Source organism: Triticum aestivum, chromosome 7B (assembly GCF_018294505.1).
Source record: "Triticum aestivum cultivar Chinese Spring chromosome 7B, IWGSC CS RefSeq v2.1, whole genome shotgun sequence".
Lineage (NCBI taxonomy): Eukaryota > Viridiplantae > Streptophyta > Magnoliopsida > Poales > Poaceae > Triticum > Triticum aestivum.
The window spans coordinates 380,613,124-380,629,162 of NC_057813.1; the positions used below are offsets into that span (position 1 = coordinate 380,613,124).

Consider the following 16,039-nt stretch of genomic DNA (forward strand, 5'->3'; position numbering starts at 1 on the left):
TGATAGGTTTAAATCAGCACGGTCTAAAGCCAAAAAAAATGTGCCAAATTCTTGCCTCAGTTTTTGGTTGTGTTTGGATTCTCTGTTATTTGGCGCAACAGGTCATCTAGTTTATCAGAGGTTCCCCAGGTCGCCCTATGGAGCAGCAGCCCGATTAAGAGCTAAACAGGGCTCACCGGTTACGTGTTGATAACAGCGAGCAAGTGCATTCGAAACATTGATACGTGCAATTGGACGGTTGAAGATGTCAAATTGTGAGGGGCTCTCGGGCTACTGGGTTTTACTTTTTTTTCGAGGGTACGCAAACTGCGTACCTTAGCTTTATAGAAGAAGAGAAATGAGACATACAATAACGTCAGCCACTCCACACCCGGTTCGAACAAGGACAACCAAACATGACAACACGACAACACAACTACGACACAAAAAGCCTACCCTACATCAAACCCCTAGCCGCGTCTCGTCCGACGCTGAAGACCTCCGAAGAACAGCAACTCCAGCTTCCTTGGATAAGCCGGCGACGACCGTACATGGCGCCGAAGGAGAAAGATCCGGGCAACGGTGAACGCCGGAGGAGCGCATCATGGGACCTCGAGTCTCCCAGCACAATGCTCCCAACAAAGTAACAACCTCAAGGACGTTGCCATCATGCCGATCCTACGAATCAAGGCTTTCGCCCCGGAGACAGCAGCCGATACAAGGTCGCGAGGAAGATTGCGTTGCACTCGGTGAAGCCTCCAGGAAGGTGAATGACACCCGTGGGCGCCATCAACGCCGGTCTGGCCGCAACCGAACAAGATTTTCATCCGTAGCATCGCACATCTCCACGTCTCCAAGATCCCGGCCAGTCCCAACAGATGCCTCACACCGCCGTCGCCGCAGCAATTTGCCATCGAAGCCCCCCTCACTGCTGAGGGAACACGCCTAAAGCCATCACCTTCAACCTCGACAAGGAACCGCAGCAACCACCAAGCGGTGCACAGCCAGATCCGCCATGGTGGCCTTCACCCGCGCCAGGGGATTGCCACCAAAATGGATCCGACTCGCACCTCCGACCACACTCCGGCACCCACACTGCCGAGGCATCGTCGCACGCCTCACACGGCAGCAGCCGAACGCCCGCTGCCCGCCAAGACCCTTCCTGGCCAGGCCTCGCAGCGCCGCTGCCGCCATGGCTGCGCTCGCACCGCCGCCATAGCCAGTGTCGGTGTACCCCCAGCACCCTCCATCCTGCTATGCCCCACGTAAGGCTTCGGGGACAACCGCCGCACTCCCTGCCGTGAGCACCCCTAGGAAGCACACCAGATCCGGGCCGAGATCCCCAGACCCGCGCCCCGGGCGCCGCCAGCCTGCGCCACTGACCACTGCCTGCCCTTGCCAAGTCTTCTGCTCTCCACCACGCCTCCCCCGCCGTGCAGCGCACCGCACCACGCCACAACCACACCCCACCGGCCGTCTGCACCACCGCGGTGCCCAATGGCCGTGGAGGCACAACGCCACCAGGCCTGCCGGCAGCAGCAACCAAAGCCATGCCGGCCAAATCCAGATCCAGATCGGATCGGACTGGGACGGGACCAAGCCCAGGTCGCCGCAGCCACAGGCAACCTCACCGGACGAGGCACAGACCACCACCACGGCCACCACGACGAGCCTCCGTCGAACCTACGCAGCACCTCGCCGCCAAGGGAACTCGCCGGAAACCCCGCGCCATGGCCAGAGAGGAGGGAGTCGCGCCGGGAGAATCCCCGCCGCCACCGGCACTGCCCGGGCTTTGCCCGGCAGCGGCCCTCGGCGGCGGCGAGGAGGGGGGGAAGGATGGGGGAGGCCGGCGGCGGCGCAGTAGGTTTCCCCCGTGTCGCCTCGAGGGAGGGACGCGGGGGTCGGGGGATGCGATCAAAAAAATATGCAGGTGCGCTACTGGGTTTTACTACTCCTCAGCAAAACATTCTTCAGAATGCTCGTTCAAAAAAGTCAATCTATTTTTTCTGAGAATCTTGTAACTTCAAAAGTTATATAAAGTGATCTAAAGAATAATCAGAGGTAAAGTGGCTCTTTGCTCGGCCCGGCCCGGCCCTGAATAGCCCTCCCTCGATCAAGTTGTACCGGCCAGACCTCCTTCCTCTCCAAGAGTCAGGGGCTGTTTGGATTGAACCCAAACCAGCCCTGCCAAAACGATGGCCTGCCAAATTTTTGGCGAAGGAAGGGCCTGTTTGGATGGCTGCCAAAGGCTGCCTTTCCAAAATTTTGGTCGTTGACCACAAGATGGGCAGCCGTTTGGATTGCAGCCGAATCTCCCGATGGCTGCCAATTTTTTGGCCAGCCGTTGTGATTCTGTACTAGTACATGGGCGAGTTCTCGGCGGCGATTTCCTTCGCCAAAAATTTGGCAGGCCATCGTTTTGGCAGGGCTGGTTTGGGTTCAATCCAAACAGCCCCGAAATCGCCGCCGAGAACTCGCCCATGTACTAGTACAGAATCACAACGGCTGGCCAAAAAATTGGCAGCCATCGGGAGATTCGGCTGCAATCCAAACGGCTGCCCATCTTGTGGTCAACGACCAAAATTTTGGAAAGGCAGCCTTTGGCAGCCATCCAAACAGGCCCTCAATCTCGACGGGGTACCATCGATTTCCTAAATCCGGCGCCGCCGAAAGTGCCTCTCCGCCCTACCTCGCCGCGTCGTCTCCTCTCCGCCCTACCTGACCGGTGTTCAGGCCGCCGCCGTCATGCTCCTCCGGACGCGCCGCTGCCTCCCTGCCGCTCTTTCCCGCGCAGCCGTCCACCCACGCGTCTCCCCTGCGCTGCCCTCCCCTGGAGCCCCGCGACAACATGGCCCCGTGGCCGTGGCGAACCAGGGAAGCGCACTCGAGCCCCGATCTGGACCGATCGATTCGGTTCGGAGCTCCACGATGTCCCGAGCGAATCCGGCAACGCTGTTCCCAGCATCCACTGGGGGACATTACAGGGTTAGTCAAAAGTTTAATCCATTTTCTCGCGTAATTGTGTACTCATGTGGTATTTTCACTGCAGGTTGGTATGCAGGCCCGATGGTTCTCGTCGGCAGGTAGAGTGTTCTAACTTTAACATGGTCTCAGGGGAATGCATGTTTTTTTTCTTCAGAGAAACATATGCAGTTATGCACGTGCGCTTTCGGTGGAGATGTTTTTTTTAGTATTATATGCACTAGAATTAGTTTCTGCATCCATTTTTATTGCATATAAACAAGCCATCCAAATGTTTAATAGCTTATGGATCCTGTGCAATTCGTCTCTGCCTGAATTTGCTTCAACTGAACTCTGAAATGCAAATGCCTGATTATGAACTTGAACCTCATGGAAATGCCAGTTTTTTTCCGATTTAGACTATTAGTGCTTCCTGATCGTTGTTCAATATAATCGGTAAACAACGACATAAGTTCACGCGCAGCCAAGGGAAGTTAGTAGCCTGAGGACTCTTAATCCTACGTAGTATCTCGATGATAATTACTATTGAATTCCGAGCACATCCTTTTGTTACACTATGTGCTTGTGCCATCACATCCTCTCTCTTTATTACATTTGCAACTTAATTTTCAAGTGAATATGTACTTGAACATTTATAGCGAATAATGTCCATTATATCATTATTTTGCTCTTATAACTTCGTCAGGGCTTCCGCCACACATGGTGATTGGGATGCCAGCGCTGTCCCCTACAATGGTAAGAGCTTAAAAATGGTCATACTAATACCTGATGATTGCGTTTTCCCCATTTATGCATATTTGACTATCTAACATAATTTTCATTAGAATCAAGGTAACATCACAAAATGGAGAAAACAGGAAGGCGATAAGGTGAGGCTTTTGTTATAGGAATCTTCCATGATATGCCTTGAATATCCTAGTATAGGGTTCTTTACATTTCTCTCTCTTAGCAACTCTACGTATAGTACCTTCTAAAGTTATATGTTGTTTGCAGATAGAGGTTGGTGATGTGATCTGTGAGATAGAAACTGACAAAGCCACGCTTGAATTTGAAACTCTTGAAGAGGGGTAATGTCCTCCTCTTATTCCACTTTCCATTGCATTTGAAGAGAGATTGTTGACTCTTCTCATGTCATTCTTTTCTAATTACACAAATAATAGTGTATATCAAGTGTTTCCTTAAAGGAAATGATTTTCAGCAAAGTTTACATAGTTCACCGTAATATGGTTTTTACACTTTGAACAAGTTACATAGGTTTCATTAGAATTCCCATGCAGTGATAGAACTTGTCAGAATGCTCTTGGGACAGGTTGCCATCCAATTTATTTATTTTTTGACTAGCAACCATCCAAATTTATGGCTCCCACATTCTTTCTAGCTGCAAGTAATCTGAATATTTTGCCAGGTCTTGTTACATTTCTGCCCAGTCTTTTTTAGAAAAATATGGTTTGCTGGCTGACTTATCCAAACTACATTGACAACCCTTTCTCTCCCAATTTCTTTTGCTAGTTGACATTAAATTCCTAGTTGATACAGGTGTAATTAAGTTCTGTATGAAATGTGCATAGAAAGGTTTCAGTAATCCCTGTGAAACTGATTAATCTTTTAACCAATTTCATCACTATCGGGATGGACATTATGTGGCAACTATGTGTACGCTATCCGTTGATCTTAGTTGTTACATTGTACTCCCTCTGTAAAGAAATATAAGAGCGTTTAGATCACTTATATTTCTTTACAGAGAGAGTCCATTTTTTTTTTAAAATCCTCTGATATTGTACCATATTGCTCTGTTGTACTGAACTGTTATACAGTGTTGTGTTTTTGCTCTAAACTTCTTTCTCTAGGTATAACTTGTGCTTGCCCGCCTTTTATGTTTATTCTTCTGTCCCATGCATATCTTTGTAATCTGTGTACATCTTCATTTTGGTTCACCACTTTAATTCTGCAGGTATCTGGCCAAGATTTTAGTACCTGAAGGTTCAAAGGATGTTCAGGTTGGACAACCCATTTATGTCACGGTATAGCTCCATGCTTAGTTGATATTTCGTTTTATTTCATTGGCCACTGAATTTTGAAGTCAGCAGTACTTTTGCCATGTCCATTTGAAGGTTGAAGAATCCGATGATATTGAAAAGATACCTGCTGATACCTCCTTTGGAGGTGACCATAAGGAGGATGAGTCAAGTGGAAGTGCAGCACAAACTGTCGAAGTTGATGCAGCTGAACAAAGCCCAGTAATGAGCCGCATCAGCCCTGCAGCTAAGATGCTGATCAAAGAACATGGTCTCAATGCCTCTTTACTGAAGGCATCAGGTCCCCGTGGCACCCTTCTGAAAGGTGATGTTTTGGCTGCGTTGAAGTCAGGCACTGCTTTAAGTTCAGCCAAAGAAAAGACAGCTCCAGCTGCACCTTCACCCCAACCAGCTCGTGATTCCCAAGTTCAGTCTCAGACAACTTCACCAAAGGGCGACACATTTGAAGATATAACCAATACTCAGATACGCAAGGTACTGTGTCTGGCTACCTATTTTATTTTATTGCATCAGCAAACACTTTTATGGAAGACTTAATTCAGATTTGTATTCGGTACACATCACAACCTGTAAAAGAAGGATCACCATTCTATCTGAAAATTAACTTTATTTCAAAATAAAATTTAAATTGTAATGCCAAAATTTGACAGGCCTTTTTGATTTTTGTATCTCGTTGGGAGCAACCACATATTGGTTAACAACGAAGTTGGCTTCTCAACTCCCACATCTAGGCCCTGTTTGTTGATAGTCTTTGCTTCCTCTCAAGAAGCCTGCAAGCTGATGCAAAGTGTTTCAGCTTCTCTTTAAATTAAAAACATCCCTATGAAGGTATTGAAGCAACATAATCTTTAACTCTTTTTTTTTGGGGGGCATGAGCTTCTAGTGCTGTTAATCTGAAGAGTAAAAATGAAGGTACCTCTTAGTTGGAATTGGTGCCGCCCCTTCTCCACAATGAAGATATTGTGATTCCACTCTGACTAGTAAGCATGCACGTGCAACGCACGTCTCAAACGTAAATCAGGTGAGATTCACATAATATAAAAAAATAAATGTTTTTAAAAATATAAATCAAATGGATACACAATGTTTGATGTTGCTTAAATTGTATTTTCTAAAGTGAGACACGATAGTGGTTATGTTGCTTCATAGAGTAATCGCAGGAAAATATTCTTATTTAAATAAAATCAGCAATTATTTATTAATGCAGTAATATAGACTTGTAGTGTAGTCTTCTCTTCGAGTGTAGCCAGGAAAAAAAAGTATAAACTGCCTTACGGTGCAATTATATTGTTCAAGATGCTTAATTCTCGAATCTTATTTTATTCTACTAATCTGCGTAGCAAAATATATACTTGACAAATTTGGATCAAATTATATATATTTTATGGTTGTGTGGATTGCCAAAATTATATAGCTACCTACTATGGATAATAGGAAATAGAAGATGATATCTGACTACAACGACTTCTATATAAAATAAAGATGATCTACAAGAACTAACTGAAATGTAAAAGGGCAAAAAGAAATCCAATAATTATCATGATAGAAAGTATTTATCCGGTTTTGTATGTGTTTATGCATTGGCAACCATACTAACTCACAATTCCGTAAGACGCTCTGTGCGTATAGAAACTGAAATGGGTTAGAAAGAAAAATAAAGATGGAAGGAACAATATTCCAGAGTATTTGTCAAGCTTAACCCTATCAAGCTTTCAGGTTAGCTTCTAAATTACAAAAAACATGATGAATCCTCAAATAAGAAAGAGCCAACAATTTGGAACATGCTACAAAACTGATGAAGATAGAAAGCATTTATCCTCTTTTTCCTTGTCGTAAGGAGTAGCTTCAGCATACATTTGTAACAGTGTAATACCTGATTCGGAAAAAGTTATTCATTATTATTATTGGAGGAAAGAGGCGCGCAGACAAAGAAAGAGAGGCGGTGCAAATAAGTCCTTAAACAGTATGTCTTCAAGTTTGATGACTGCAGATATGTTGGATCATTTGAAACTGCACAAGTATATAAGAATAAATATATGTGGCAAAATAGCGAAAGATATATGGTTTCTCTGTCATGAAACAAAATAAATCCGATTGATGTGCATGATGGCGGCAGGCAGCTCGCGATTAGCTTCCTAATAGGATGGATGCGTCCGAGATAAGTTTTTTTAATATGATGGATTTGTCTGAGATTAGTTTCCTAATAGGATGGATGCACTCTGATTTACTTTCCTATAATGTGTTGCACCCGTGATTATTAGTTTCCTAGTTTCCCAGGCGTGGAGTTTCATATTTTCCTCCACGGTGAAGTACGGTCAGTCAATGTAAATTGCTAAGTGCACACAGAAAATGGGTTAGGTTAAGTCTAACCGTTAGATTGATTTTAGTGGGTCTAATCGTGCGGTGGTATTGGATCTGTGTACACTTTGTGGGGTGTGCTTAAAGAAGTTCTTGTTTGATTGTTTAATAGTAGTATAGATATGTTGGATCATTTGAAACTGCACAAGTATATAAGAATAAATATATGTGGCAAAATAGCGAAAGATATATGGTTTCTCTGTCATGAAACAAAATAAATCCGATTGATGTGCATGATGGCGGCAGGCAGCTCGCGATTAGCTTCCTAATAGGATGGATGCGTCCGAGATAAGTTTTTTAATATGATGGATTTGTCTGAGATTAGTTTCCTAATAGGATGGATGCACTCTGATTTACTTTCCTATAATGTGATGCACCCGTGATTATTAGTTTCCTAGTTTCCCAGGCGTGGAGTTTCATCTTTTCCTCCACGGTGAAGTACGGTCAGTCAATGTAAATTGCTAAGTGCACACAGAAAATGGGTTAGGTTAAGTCTAACCGTTAGATTGATTTTAGTGGGTCTAATCGTGCGGTGGTATTGGATCTGTGTACACTTTGTGGGGTGTGCTTAAAGAAGTTCTTGTTTGATTGTTTAATAGTAGTATAGATATGTTGGATCATTTGAAACTGCACAAGTATATAAGAATAAATATATGTGGCAAAATAGCGAAAGATATATGGTTTCTCTGTCATGAAACAAAATAAATCCGATTGATGTGCATGATGGCGACAGGCAGCTCGCGATTAGCTTCCTAATAGGATGGATGCGTCCGAGATAAGTTTTTTAATATGATGGATTTGTCTGAGATTAGTTTCCTAATAGGATGGATGCACTCTGATTTACTTTCCTATAATGTGATGCACCCGTGATTATTAGTTTCCTAGTTTCCCAGGCGTGGAGTTTCATATTTTCCTCCACGGTGAAGTACGGTCAGTCAATGTAAATTGCTAAGTGCACACAGAAAATGGGTTAGGTTAAGTCTAACCGTTAGATTGATTTTAGTGGGTCTAATCGTGCGGTGGTATTGGATCTGTGTACACTTTGTGGGGTGTGCTTAAAGAAGTTCTTGTTTGATTGTTTAATAGTAGTATAGAAAATGGGTTAGGTTAAGTCTAACCGTTAGATTGATTTTAGTGGGTCTAATCGTGCGGTGGTATTGGATCTGTGTACACTTTGTGGGGTGTGCTTAAAGAAGTTCTTGTTTGATTGTTTAATAGTAGTATAGATTTGTAACAGTGTAATACCTGATCCGGAAAAAGTTATTCATTATTATTATTGGAGGAAAGAGGCGCGCAGACAAAGAAAGAGAGGCGGTGCAAATAAGTCCTTAAACAGTATGTCTTCAAGTTTGATGACTGCAGATATGTTGGATCATTTGAAACTGCACAAGTATATAAGAATAAATATATGTGGCAAAATAGCGAAAGATATATGGTTTCTCTGTCATGAAACAAAATAAATCCGATTGATGTGCATGATGGCGGCAGGCAGCTCGCGATTAGCTTCCTAATAGGATGGATGCGTCCGAGATAAGTTTTTTTAATATGATGGATTTGTCTGAGATTAGTTTCCTAATAGGATGGATGCACTCTGATTTACTTTCCTATAATGTGATGCACCCGTGATTATTAGTTTCCTAGTTTCCCAGGCGTGGAGTTTCATATTTTCCTCCACGGTGAAGTACGGTCAGTCAATGTAAATTGCTAAGTGCACACAGAAAATGGGTTAGGTTAAGTCTAACCGTTAGATTGATTTTAGTGGGTCTAATCGTGCGGTGGTATTGGATCTGTGTACACTTTGTGGGGTGTGCTTAAAGAAGTTCTTGTTTGATTGTTTAATAGTAGTATAGATATGTTGGATCATTTGAAACTGCACAAGTATATAAGAATAAATATATGTGGCAAAATAGCGAAAGATATATGGTTTCTCTATCATGAAACAAAATAAATCCGATTGATGTGCATGATGGCGGCAGGCAGCTCGCGATTAGCTTCCTAATCGGATGGATGCGTCCGAGATAAGTTTTTTAATATGATGAATTTGTCTGAGATTAGTTTCCTAATAGGATGGATGCACTCTGATTTACTTTCCTATAATGTGATGCACCCGTGATTATTAGTTTCCTAGTTTCCCAGGCATGGAGTTTCATATTTTCCTCCACGGTGAAGTACGGTCAGTCAATGTAAATTGCTAAGTGCACACAGAAAATGGGTTAGGTTAAGTCTAACCGTTAGATTGATTTTAGTGGGTCTAATCGTGCGGTGGTATTGGATCTGTGTACACTTTGTGGGGTGTGCTTAAAGAAGTTCTTGTTTGATTGTTTAATAGTAGTATAGATGTTGGATCATTTGAAACTGCACAAGTATATAAGAACAAATATATGTGGCAAAATAGCGAAAGATATATGGTTTCTCTGTCATGAAACAAAATAAATCCGATTGATGTGCATGATGGCGGCAGGCAGCTCGCGATTAGCTTCCTAATAGGATGGATGCGTCCGAGATAAGTTTTTTTAATATGATGGATTTGTCTGAGATTAGTTTCCTAATAGGATGGATGCACTCTGATTTACTTTCCTATAATGTGATGCACCCGTGATTATTAGTTTCCTAGTTTCCCAGGCGTGGAGTTTCATATTTTCCTCCACGGTGAAGTACGGTCAGTCAATGTAAATTGCTAAGTGCACACAGAAAATGGGTTAGGTTAAGTCTAACCGTTAGATTGATTTTAGTGGGTCTAATCGTGCGGTGGTATTGGATCTGTGTACACTTTGTGGGGTGTGCTTAAAGAAGTTCTTGTTTGATTGTTTAATAGTAGTATAGATATGTTGGATCATTTGAAACTGCACAAGTATATAAGAATAAATATATGTGGCAAAATAGCGAAAGATATATGGTTTCTCTGTCATGAAACAAAATAAATCCGATTGATGTGCATGATGGCGGCAGGCAGCTCGCGATTAGCTTCCTAATAGGATGGATGCGTCCGAGATAAGTTTTTTAATATGATGGATTTGTCTGAGATTAGTTTCCTAATAGGATGGATGCACTCTGATTTACTTTCCTATAATGTGTTGCACCCGTGATTATTAGTTTCCTAGTTTCCCAGGCGTGGAGTTTCATATTTTCCTCCACGGTGAAGTACGGTCAGTCAATGTAAATTGCTAAGTGCACACAGAAAATGGGTTAGGTTAAGTCTAACCGTTAGATTGATTTTAGTGGGTCTAATCGTGCGGTGGTATTGGATCTGTGTACACTTTGTGGGGTGTGCTTAAAGAAGTTCTTGTTTGATTGTTTAATAGTAGTATAGAAAAGTGAAAATGAAGGTACCTTTTAGTTGGAATTGGTGCCTGCAACTTCCCTGAGGCATTTTTCCTGACAACCAAAATAGCTTTCATCTGAGGGCAGTGACACAAAACAATGGGGTGCGAAGAGAAGGAAGTTTTTATGCTGGGATGGAAATTAGAGGTGTAAATAAGTGCCAATACAAATGATCCTTCTCTTTAATTGCTATCTTGCTATTGATAACATTACTCCCTCTGGTCCATATTAATTGTCGCTGGTTTAGTTAAACTAGTTGTACCAAACCAGCGACAATTAAATGTATCGGAGGAATACATCTTTTTCCAAATAAAAAACCAATATGCCTTTCTTGCAGATTAAATTGGTCAAGTTTTTTCTTACAATGTCAAAATACATGCATTGTTATATTTTCAAAAGTGACAAACGTTATTTATGTAGGTGATTGCAAAAAGGTTGCTGGAATCCAAACAGACTACTCCACATTTGTACCTATCCAAAGGTTTGTATTCATTCTATGTACCTTCTGTAATCTTAATGGCTTTGTTGACATGATTGTATGTGTGATATCGTTGCCAGATGTTATACTGGATCCCTTACTCGCATTCAGGAATGAACTCAAAGGTGTGTATTCATCTTTTTCGATGTTTCATTAATTTGGTAACCAGAGTAACCCCTTTTCCCTTGTGCATTCTAATATTGCAGAGCAACACGGTGTTAAAGTTTCATTAAATGATATTGTCATAAAAGCTGTGGCACTTGCCTTAAGGAACGTCCCTGAAGCAAATGGTAATGCTGCAATTCTTTTCTAAGATGTGCTGCAACATTTTTTGCCAATATATAAAATTAAGTTATTCTTAAATTTATGAAAGACAACCGGATTTTGTTGTAAATCAGATATATCAGGTGCAAACCTTCTTGGCGTAGACATTTCGTTACTCAAAAAACAGTGTCAGTGTGGTGTCCCTAGGGACTGGACAACCGGATTTTGTTGTAAATCAGATATATCAGGTGCAAACCTTCTTGGCGTAGACATTTCGTTACTCAAAAAACAGTGTCAGTGTGGTGTCCCTAGGGACTGGTAGAATCCTATGATAAAACTCCTTGAACACAAACACGATTCATTTCCATATTGATCAGAAGGTACATGAAAAAAAATCATTTTAACTTAGGTTAGTTTCAACAATGATATTGCATCCGAGTTTGTGTTTCTTGAAGTTCGTGCTTCGACTGATTATTTAAATGTTCAGTCACATATTCTGGGTATGTCTAGTACTTTGTTAGCCTCTATTATGTACTAAATCTCATGTTTTATCATTAATTGCCAGCTTACTGGGACAATTCGAAGGAAGAAGCCCAGAAGTGTGATTCAGTGGATATATCTATTGCTGTTGCTACAGAGAAGGTATGACAGCATTGTAAACAAAAGTTTTTGTTATCATATGTTGGACACTTGGACTTCTTTAATGACAGTCTTTGTTGTTCTAGGGCCTGATGACTCCTATAATAAGAAACGCGGATCAAAAGACTATATCAGCAATATCTTCAGAGGTATGACAAGCTTCTGAAGTTTAAGTAGAATTCTTCAGCAGCATGTTTTTGTGTCCAAAGTTGTTTGCATGCAGTTCTTATTGTGAACCAGAATCAAGCTTGCATATGGGAGCACGGAAAATACAAAATTCTTACATAATTATAGACTAATTTCAGTGTTCCAGTGGATATGGAAGATTTATGGTTTCCCCCTTATTAACTATTGTAGGTCAAACAGCTAGCCGAAAAGGCACGTGCTGGGAAGCTTGCTCCTAATGAGTTCCAGGGGGGTACTTTCAGGCAAGTGACCTGTGCATGTTTGACACTGCAAGTTAATGCTGTCGAACTGTATGATATTCCACATTTGACATCTTTACCTCTGCATTGTTATGCAGTATCTCAAATCTAGGAATGTATCCGGTGGACCACTTCTGTGCTATCATTAATCCTCCGCAGGTTCCTCCTCGTCCCTTGTCCTGTCATAAGGAGGTCCTTTGAGTTTGTACCGATAATCGTGTTTCATATCTTTCTGCCAGGCTGGCATTCTCGCTGTTGGTCGGGGTAACAAGGTTGTGGAGCCTGTGATGGACAATGGCGGTATATTTTCTTGAATATGTGATGCCCTGCTCAAAATAGTTGCATTCATATTTAAACTCATGTTGCTTTGTCCAGGAACAGAGAAGACTGCTGTAGTAACAAAAATGATGCTGACACTGTCTGCTGATCATCGTATATTTGATGGGCAAGTAGGAGGTATTTATCGTCTTAGCCCTGTAATTTCACCTGTGTGCTCTCGTGTCATTTGCATTCTTCCTTGTATGTCACATTGTGGAACAGGCAAGTTTTTCACGGAGCTGGCATTGAACTTCAGTGACATCAGGAGGCTGCTTTTGTAAATGAAAGGTGCTGTGTTATCGTGTTTCAAAGAATTCTTTCAAGAAGGTGGCCCAAGAAAAGACACTAGGTGCAAATTTAGTTTCAGTTGCTTGATCACCAGTGCATAAGAAGTAACCAGTTTTGTAAATTAATAAGAGAGTTGGCAACTCCACGGCGTTTTTTCCTCCTTAATTTGGGAGGTGAGCCCTGAGAAGTTACGGCCATTTCATGTTTGATGTGGTTACACAAACATCAACTCTTGAGGCTGAGGTTTGTTGCCACGTTTCCTGAGGATTTCTGGCAACATAAGAAGTTTTTGCCCATGACTTCGATACATGGCTTGATGACAGTAATAAGTAATGATTCTTTCTACAATATTGATATACATACTTCTGAGCATCTCAGATTGTTTGTCAGTTACCCCAGTTGTGCTTATGTCATACTCCCTCTCGCGATAAAATTGGATGTATCTAGCACTAAAATACGTCTAGATACATCCATTTCCTTGACAAGTATTTCAGGATGGAGGGAGTATCTCACATACTTCCTCCGTCCCAAAATAAGTGTCTTGAACTTAGTACAAATTTGTACTAAAGTTAGTACAAAGTTGAGACATTTATTTTGGGACGGAGGGAGTATATCCTAAGATGCAACATACTGTGGAAATAGATGTTCGGTTTACATCTGCATTGATTTCATGTTGATCTCCAAGGGCAGGCCGAATGTCCATGGCAAAGAATGAAATGCGTGTTTTCTTTACAATGTGCTCCCTCTGTCTGAAAAGACTTGTCTCTCAAATGGATGTATCTAGCACCAAGTGGGACAAGCTTTTTCGGACAGAGGAAGTAAAATTTATGAAAAAGGGAGTTCATATATCTTCAGAGTTTTCATATATATATATATATGAAATTCATGGAAGAAACGGCACGGGGGATGATTTTATCTTCGCAAAATTTAGCCTCCAACGTCTGAAATTCGTGGAAGAAACGGCAAGGGGGGTGATTTTACCCATTATAGCAGAACTGATCGGGTCCGCACATCTCTCTGGCTCCAGTTTTGTTTGCGGTTTGGTGATTTTTGGAAACATATTTCAAAAGTATAGTAATCTCTCCGTTTTAAAATAAGTGTCTCAGCTAGTACTAAAGTTGAGACACTTATTTTTTGACAAAAATGATAATAAATAGAAAGAACGAAAAAAAGAGAGGAAGAAGCGATATGAGTGAGAACAAATAATTAAAAAAATATTTTCGACCTGCCGGATTCAAACCAGCGACCTAAGGATTGATCTGCAATACTACAGTCCTCCGCTCTACCAACTGAGCTAAGGTCGGTTTGTGCTTTTGAATTAATGAAATTGTATAATTCACCTGTAAGGGCACAACAAGCAAATGCGTACAGTTTCAGAAAACTTCTCAAGTCATCCTTAGCATGCATGCTGTCGTTAAGATGCAATATATTTTCTCCTAAAAATCGATGCAATCTATTTTGCCAAGGTGAGGGTAAAACACATAGCGGGTAGCCATAGTTATAATCAAGTTGTTATTGGTGTCCGTGTCACTCCCAGGGGTGCGGCATCACCATCCCCGACCTCCTCTCCGCTCATCACTCTCCTTGCCACCACCGGAAGAAACCGCCCACTCCACGAATGATGGAGGCAGGGCTTCTCTCCTCGCGAGATGTTGGCGCCATGTCCTTGGACGCACATCTTGGCTTCAGGGTTGGCTAGCCGAGGTGACTTAAGGAGGCGATGTTCGAGGTGGTAGTTATGGGTGGGGTCGGCTGTCGCACTAGATAGAGGGGCGATGGCGAGAGGCACTATTGCAGCTGCTATCTTCCTAGTCGTTCGAGGTTGGACGTCGACCGTGGCACATTGGCGACGGGTATGAGGCGTACGGCATTGGTGGAACGACGTGTGGCATATGGAGGTGGACGATGTGTGCTCATGCCCTAACGAGGCTCCCTACATGTCCTATTGCCTAGATGCCCGGCCTTGTGCACAATGGCGGTGGACATGAGGCATACAATAGTGGTTAGATGATGCGAGCATGGCACATGGTGACGGACACCAAGTGATGGGGCCTTTCTAGGCCTCCCAGGCAGCCCCGCGTACCTAGATCCTCATCTTTGTGTCTTGAATCATTGTTGGGTGAATTCAATGAAGAAGGGGCGGGGTTGCTGGCTGGCCCCATGTGGGCCCTTCGGCTTTATGTCTCCAGGTCAAAGACTTAGAGCTATTGGATGGTCCCTTCACCCTTGAGTGGGCTCTTGGTCACGTTGGTGACCTTTTTGATGTTGTCTGGCGTGCCTGATTTGCTTCTCATATACGTGGGCATGTCCAGTTGCGTGGTCATCTCCATGTCAGGGTTGTGAGAGTGTATGACTGTCGAGTTGTGATGACTTGGCTTGCAAGTGATTTCATTATTGAAAGTGGAGTGGTAGTACATGGTGACTTAAGTTTGGTGATACTCTTTGAGTAGAGGGTCACGGGTGTTAGCGACACATGAAACGAGGTCCCCCGGGCCTGCCAGAGATGGGCCTAGCTTCATGCTCTAAAACTTAAATAAAGAGAGAAAACCATGCTCAGGGCCTCCTGAGCATCAAGACACTAGGAGCAACAATGAATCTATAGAGTAGGCCGGGATCCTCCCCGATCAACTACCCGCCCTTGAGAAACCAATTCTCACATGCGAATCTTTTGAGGGCACCACTAGTTAGCAAATGATCAAGCACATGCATGCCCGCTTCTCTTCGTGCTCTCTATCGGGGTTGAATCTGGCGGATCTTAGGTATGGGGCCCCGAGCAGCTGATCTTAGCTTAATGGTAACAGGACAAAGAGGGACACGATGTATTACCCAGGTTCAGGCCCCCTCGAAGAGGTAAAATCCTACGTCCTGCTTTTGTTGCATTGAATGTGGATGGGGTACAAAGTAGAAGATGATCTACCTTGAGATCGTATGTGAATGAATCTATGATGAGC

At 43.0% G+C, this 16,039-nt stretch overlaps 1 protein-coding gene and 1 non-coding gene across 4 annotated transcripts; one reads left to right on the top strand and one right to left on the bottom strand.

Moving 5' to 3' along the window:
• Positions 1–2,514: 2,514 nt before the first annotated feature.
• LOC123155652 (dihydrolipoyllysine-residue acetyltransferase component 1 of pyruvate dehydrogenase complex, mitochondrial) lies at positions 2,515–13,436 on the top strand. 3 transcript variants are annotated; one of them, XM_044573794.1, is made up of 17 exons: positions 2,515–2,964; positions 3,029–3,062; positions 3,647–3,696; positions 3,786–3,830; positions 3,955–4,028; positions 4,913–4,982; positions 5,073–5,471; positions 11,097–11,157; positions 11,235–11,279; positions 11,361–11,444; positions 11,984–12,060; positions 12,144–12,206; positions 12,415–12,485; positions 12,581–12,641; positions 12,722–12,782; positions 12,864–12,938; positions 13,023–13,436. In XM_044573794.1, exons 1-17 carry the CDS (start codon positions 2,725–2,727, stop codon positions 13,079–13,081), a joined length of 1,569 nt encoding a protein of 522 aa, XP_044429729.1. In that variant the 5' UTR covers positions 2,515–2,724; the 3' UTR covers positions 13,082–13,436. The 3 variants fall into 3 exon arrangements, 2 of the variants coding, with proteins under 2 accessions (XP_044429729.1, XP_044429730.1); XR_006477562.1 differs by having other exon boundaries at positions 2,520–2,964; positions 12,722–12,754; positions 12,858–12,938; XM_044573795.1 differs by having other exon boundaries at positions 2,523–2,964; positions 12,858–12,938.
• An 871-nt stretch (positions 13,437–14,307) lies between these two features.
• On the bottom strand, positions 14,308–14,392 carry TRNAY-GUA (transfer RNA tyrosine (anticodon GUA)). Its single transcript is given in 2 exon segments — positions 14,308–14,343; positions 14,356–14,392. It is a non-coding gene; the product is annotated as a tRNA-Tyr (tRNA).
• Positions 14,393–16,039: the final 1,647 nt, after the last annotated feature.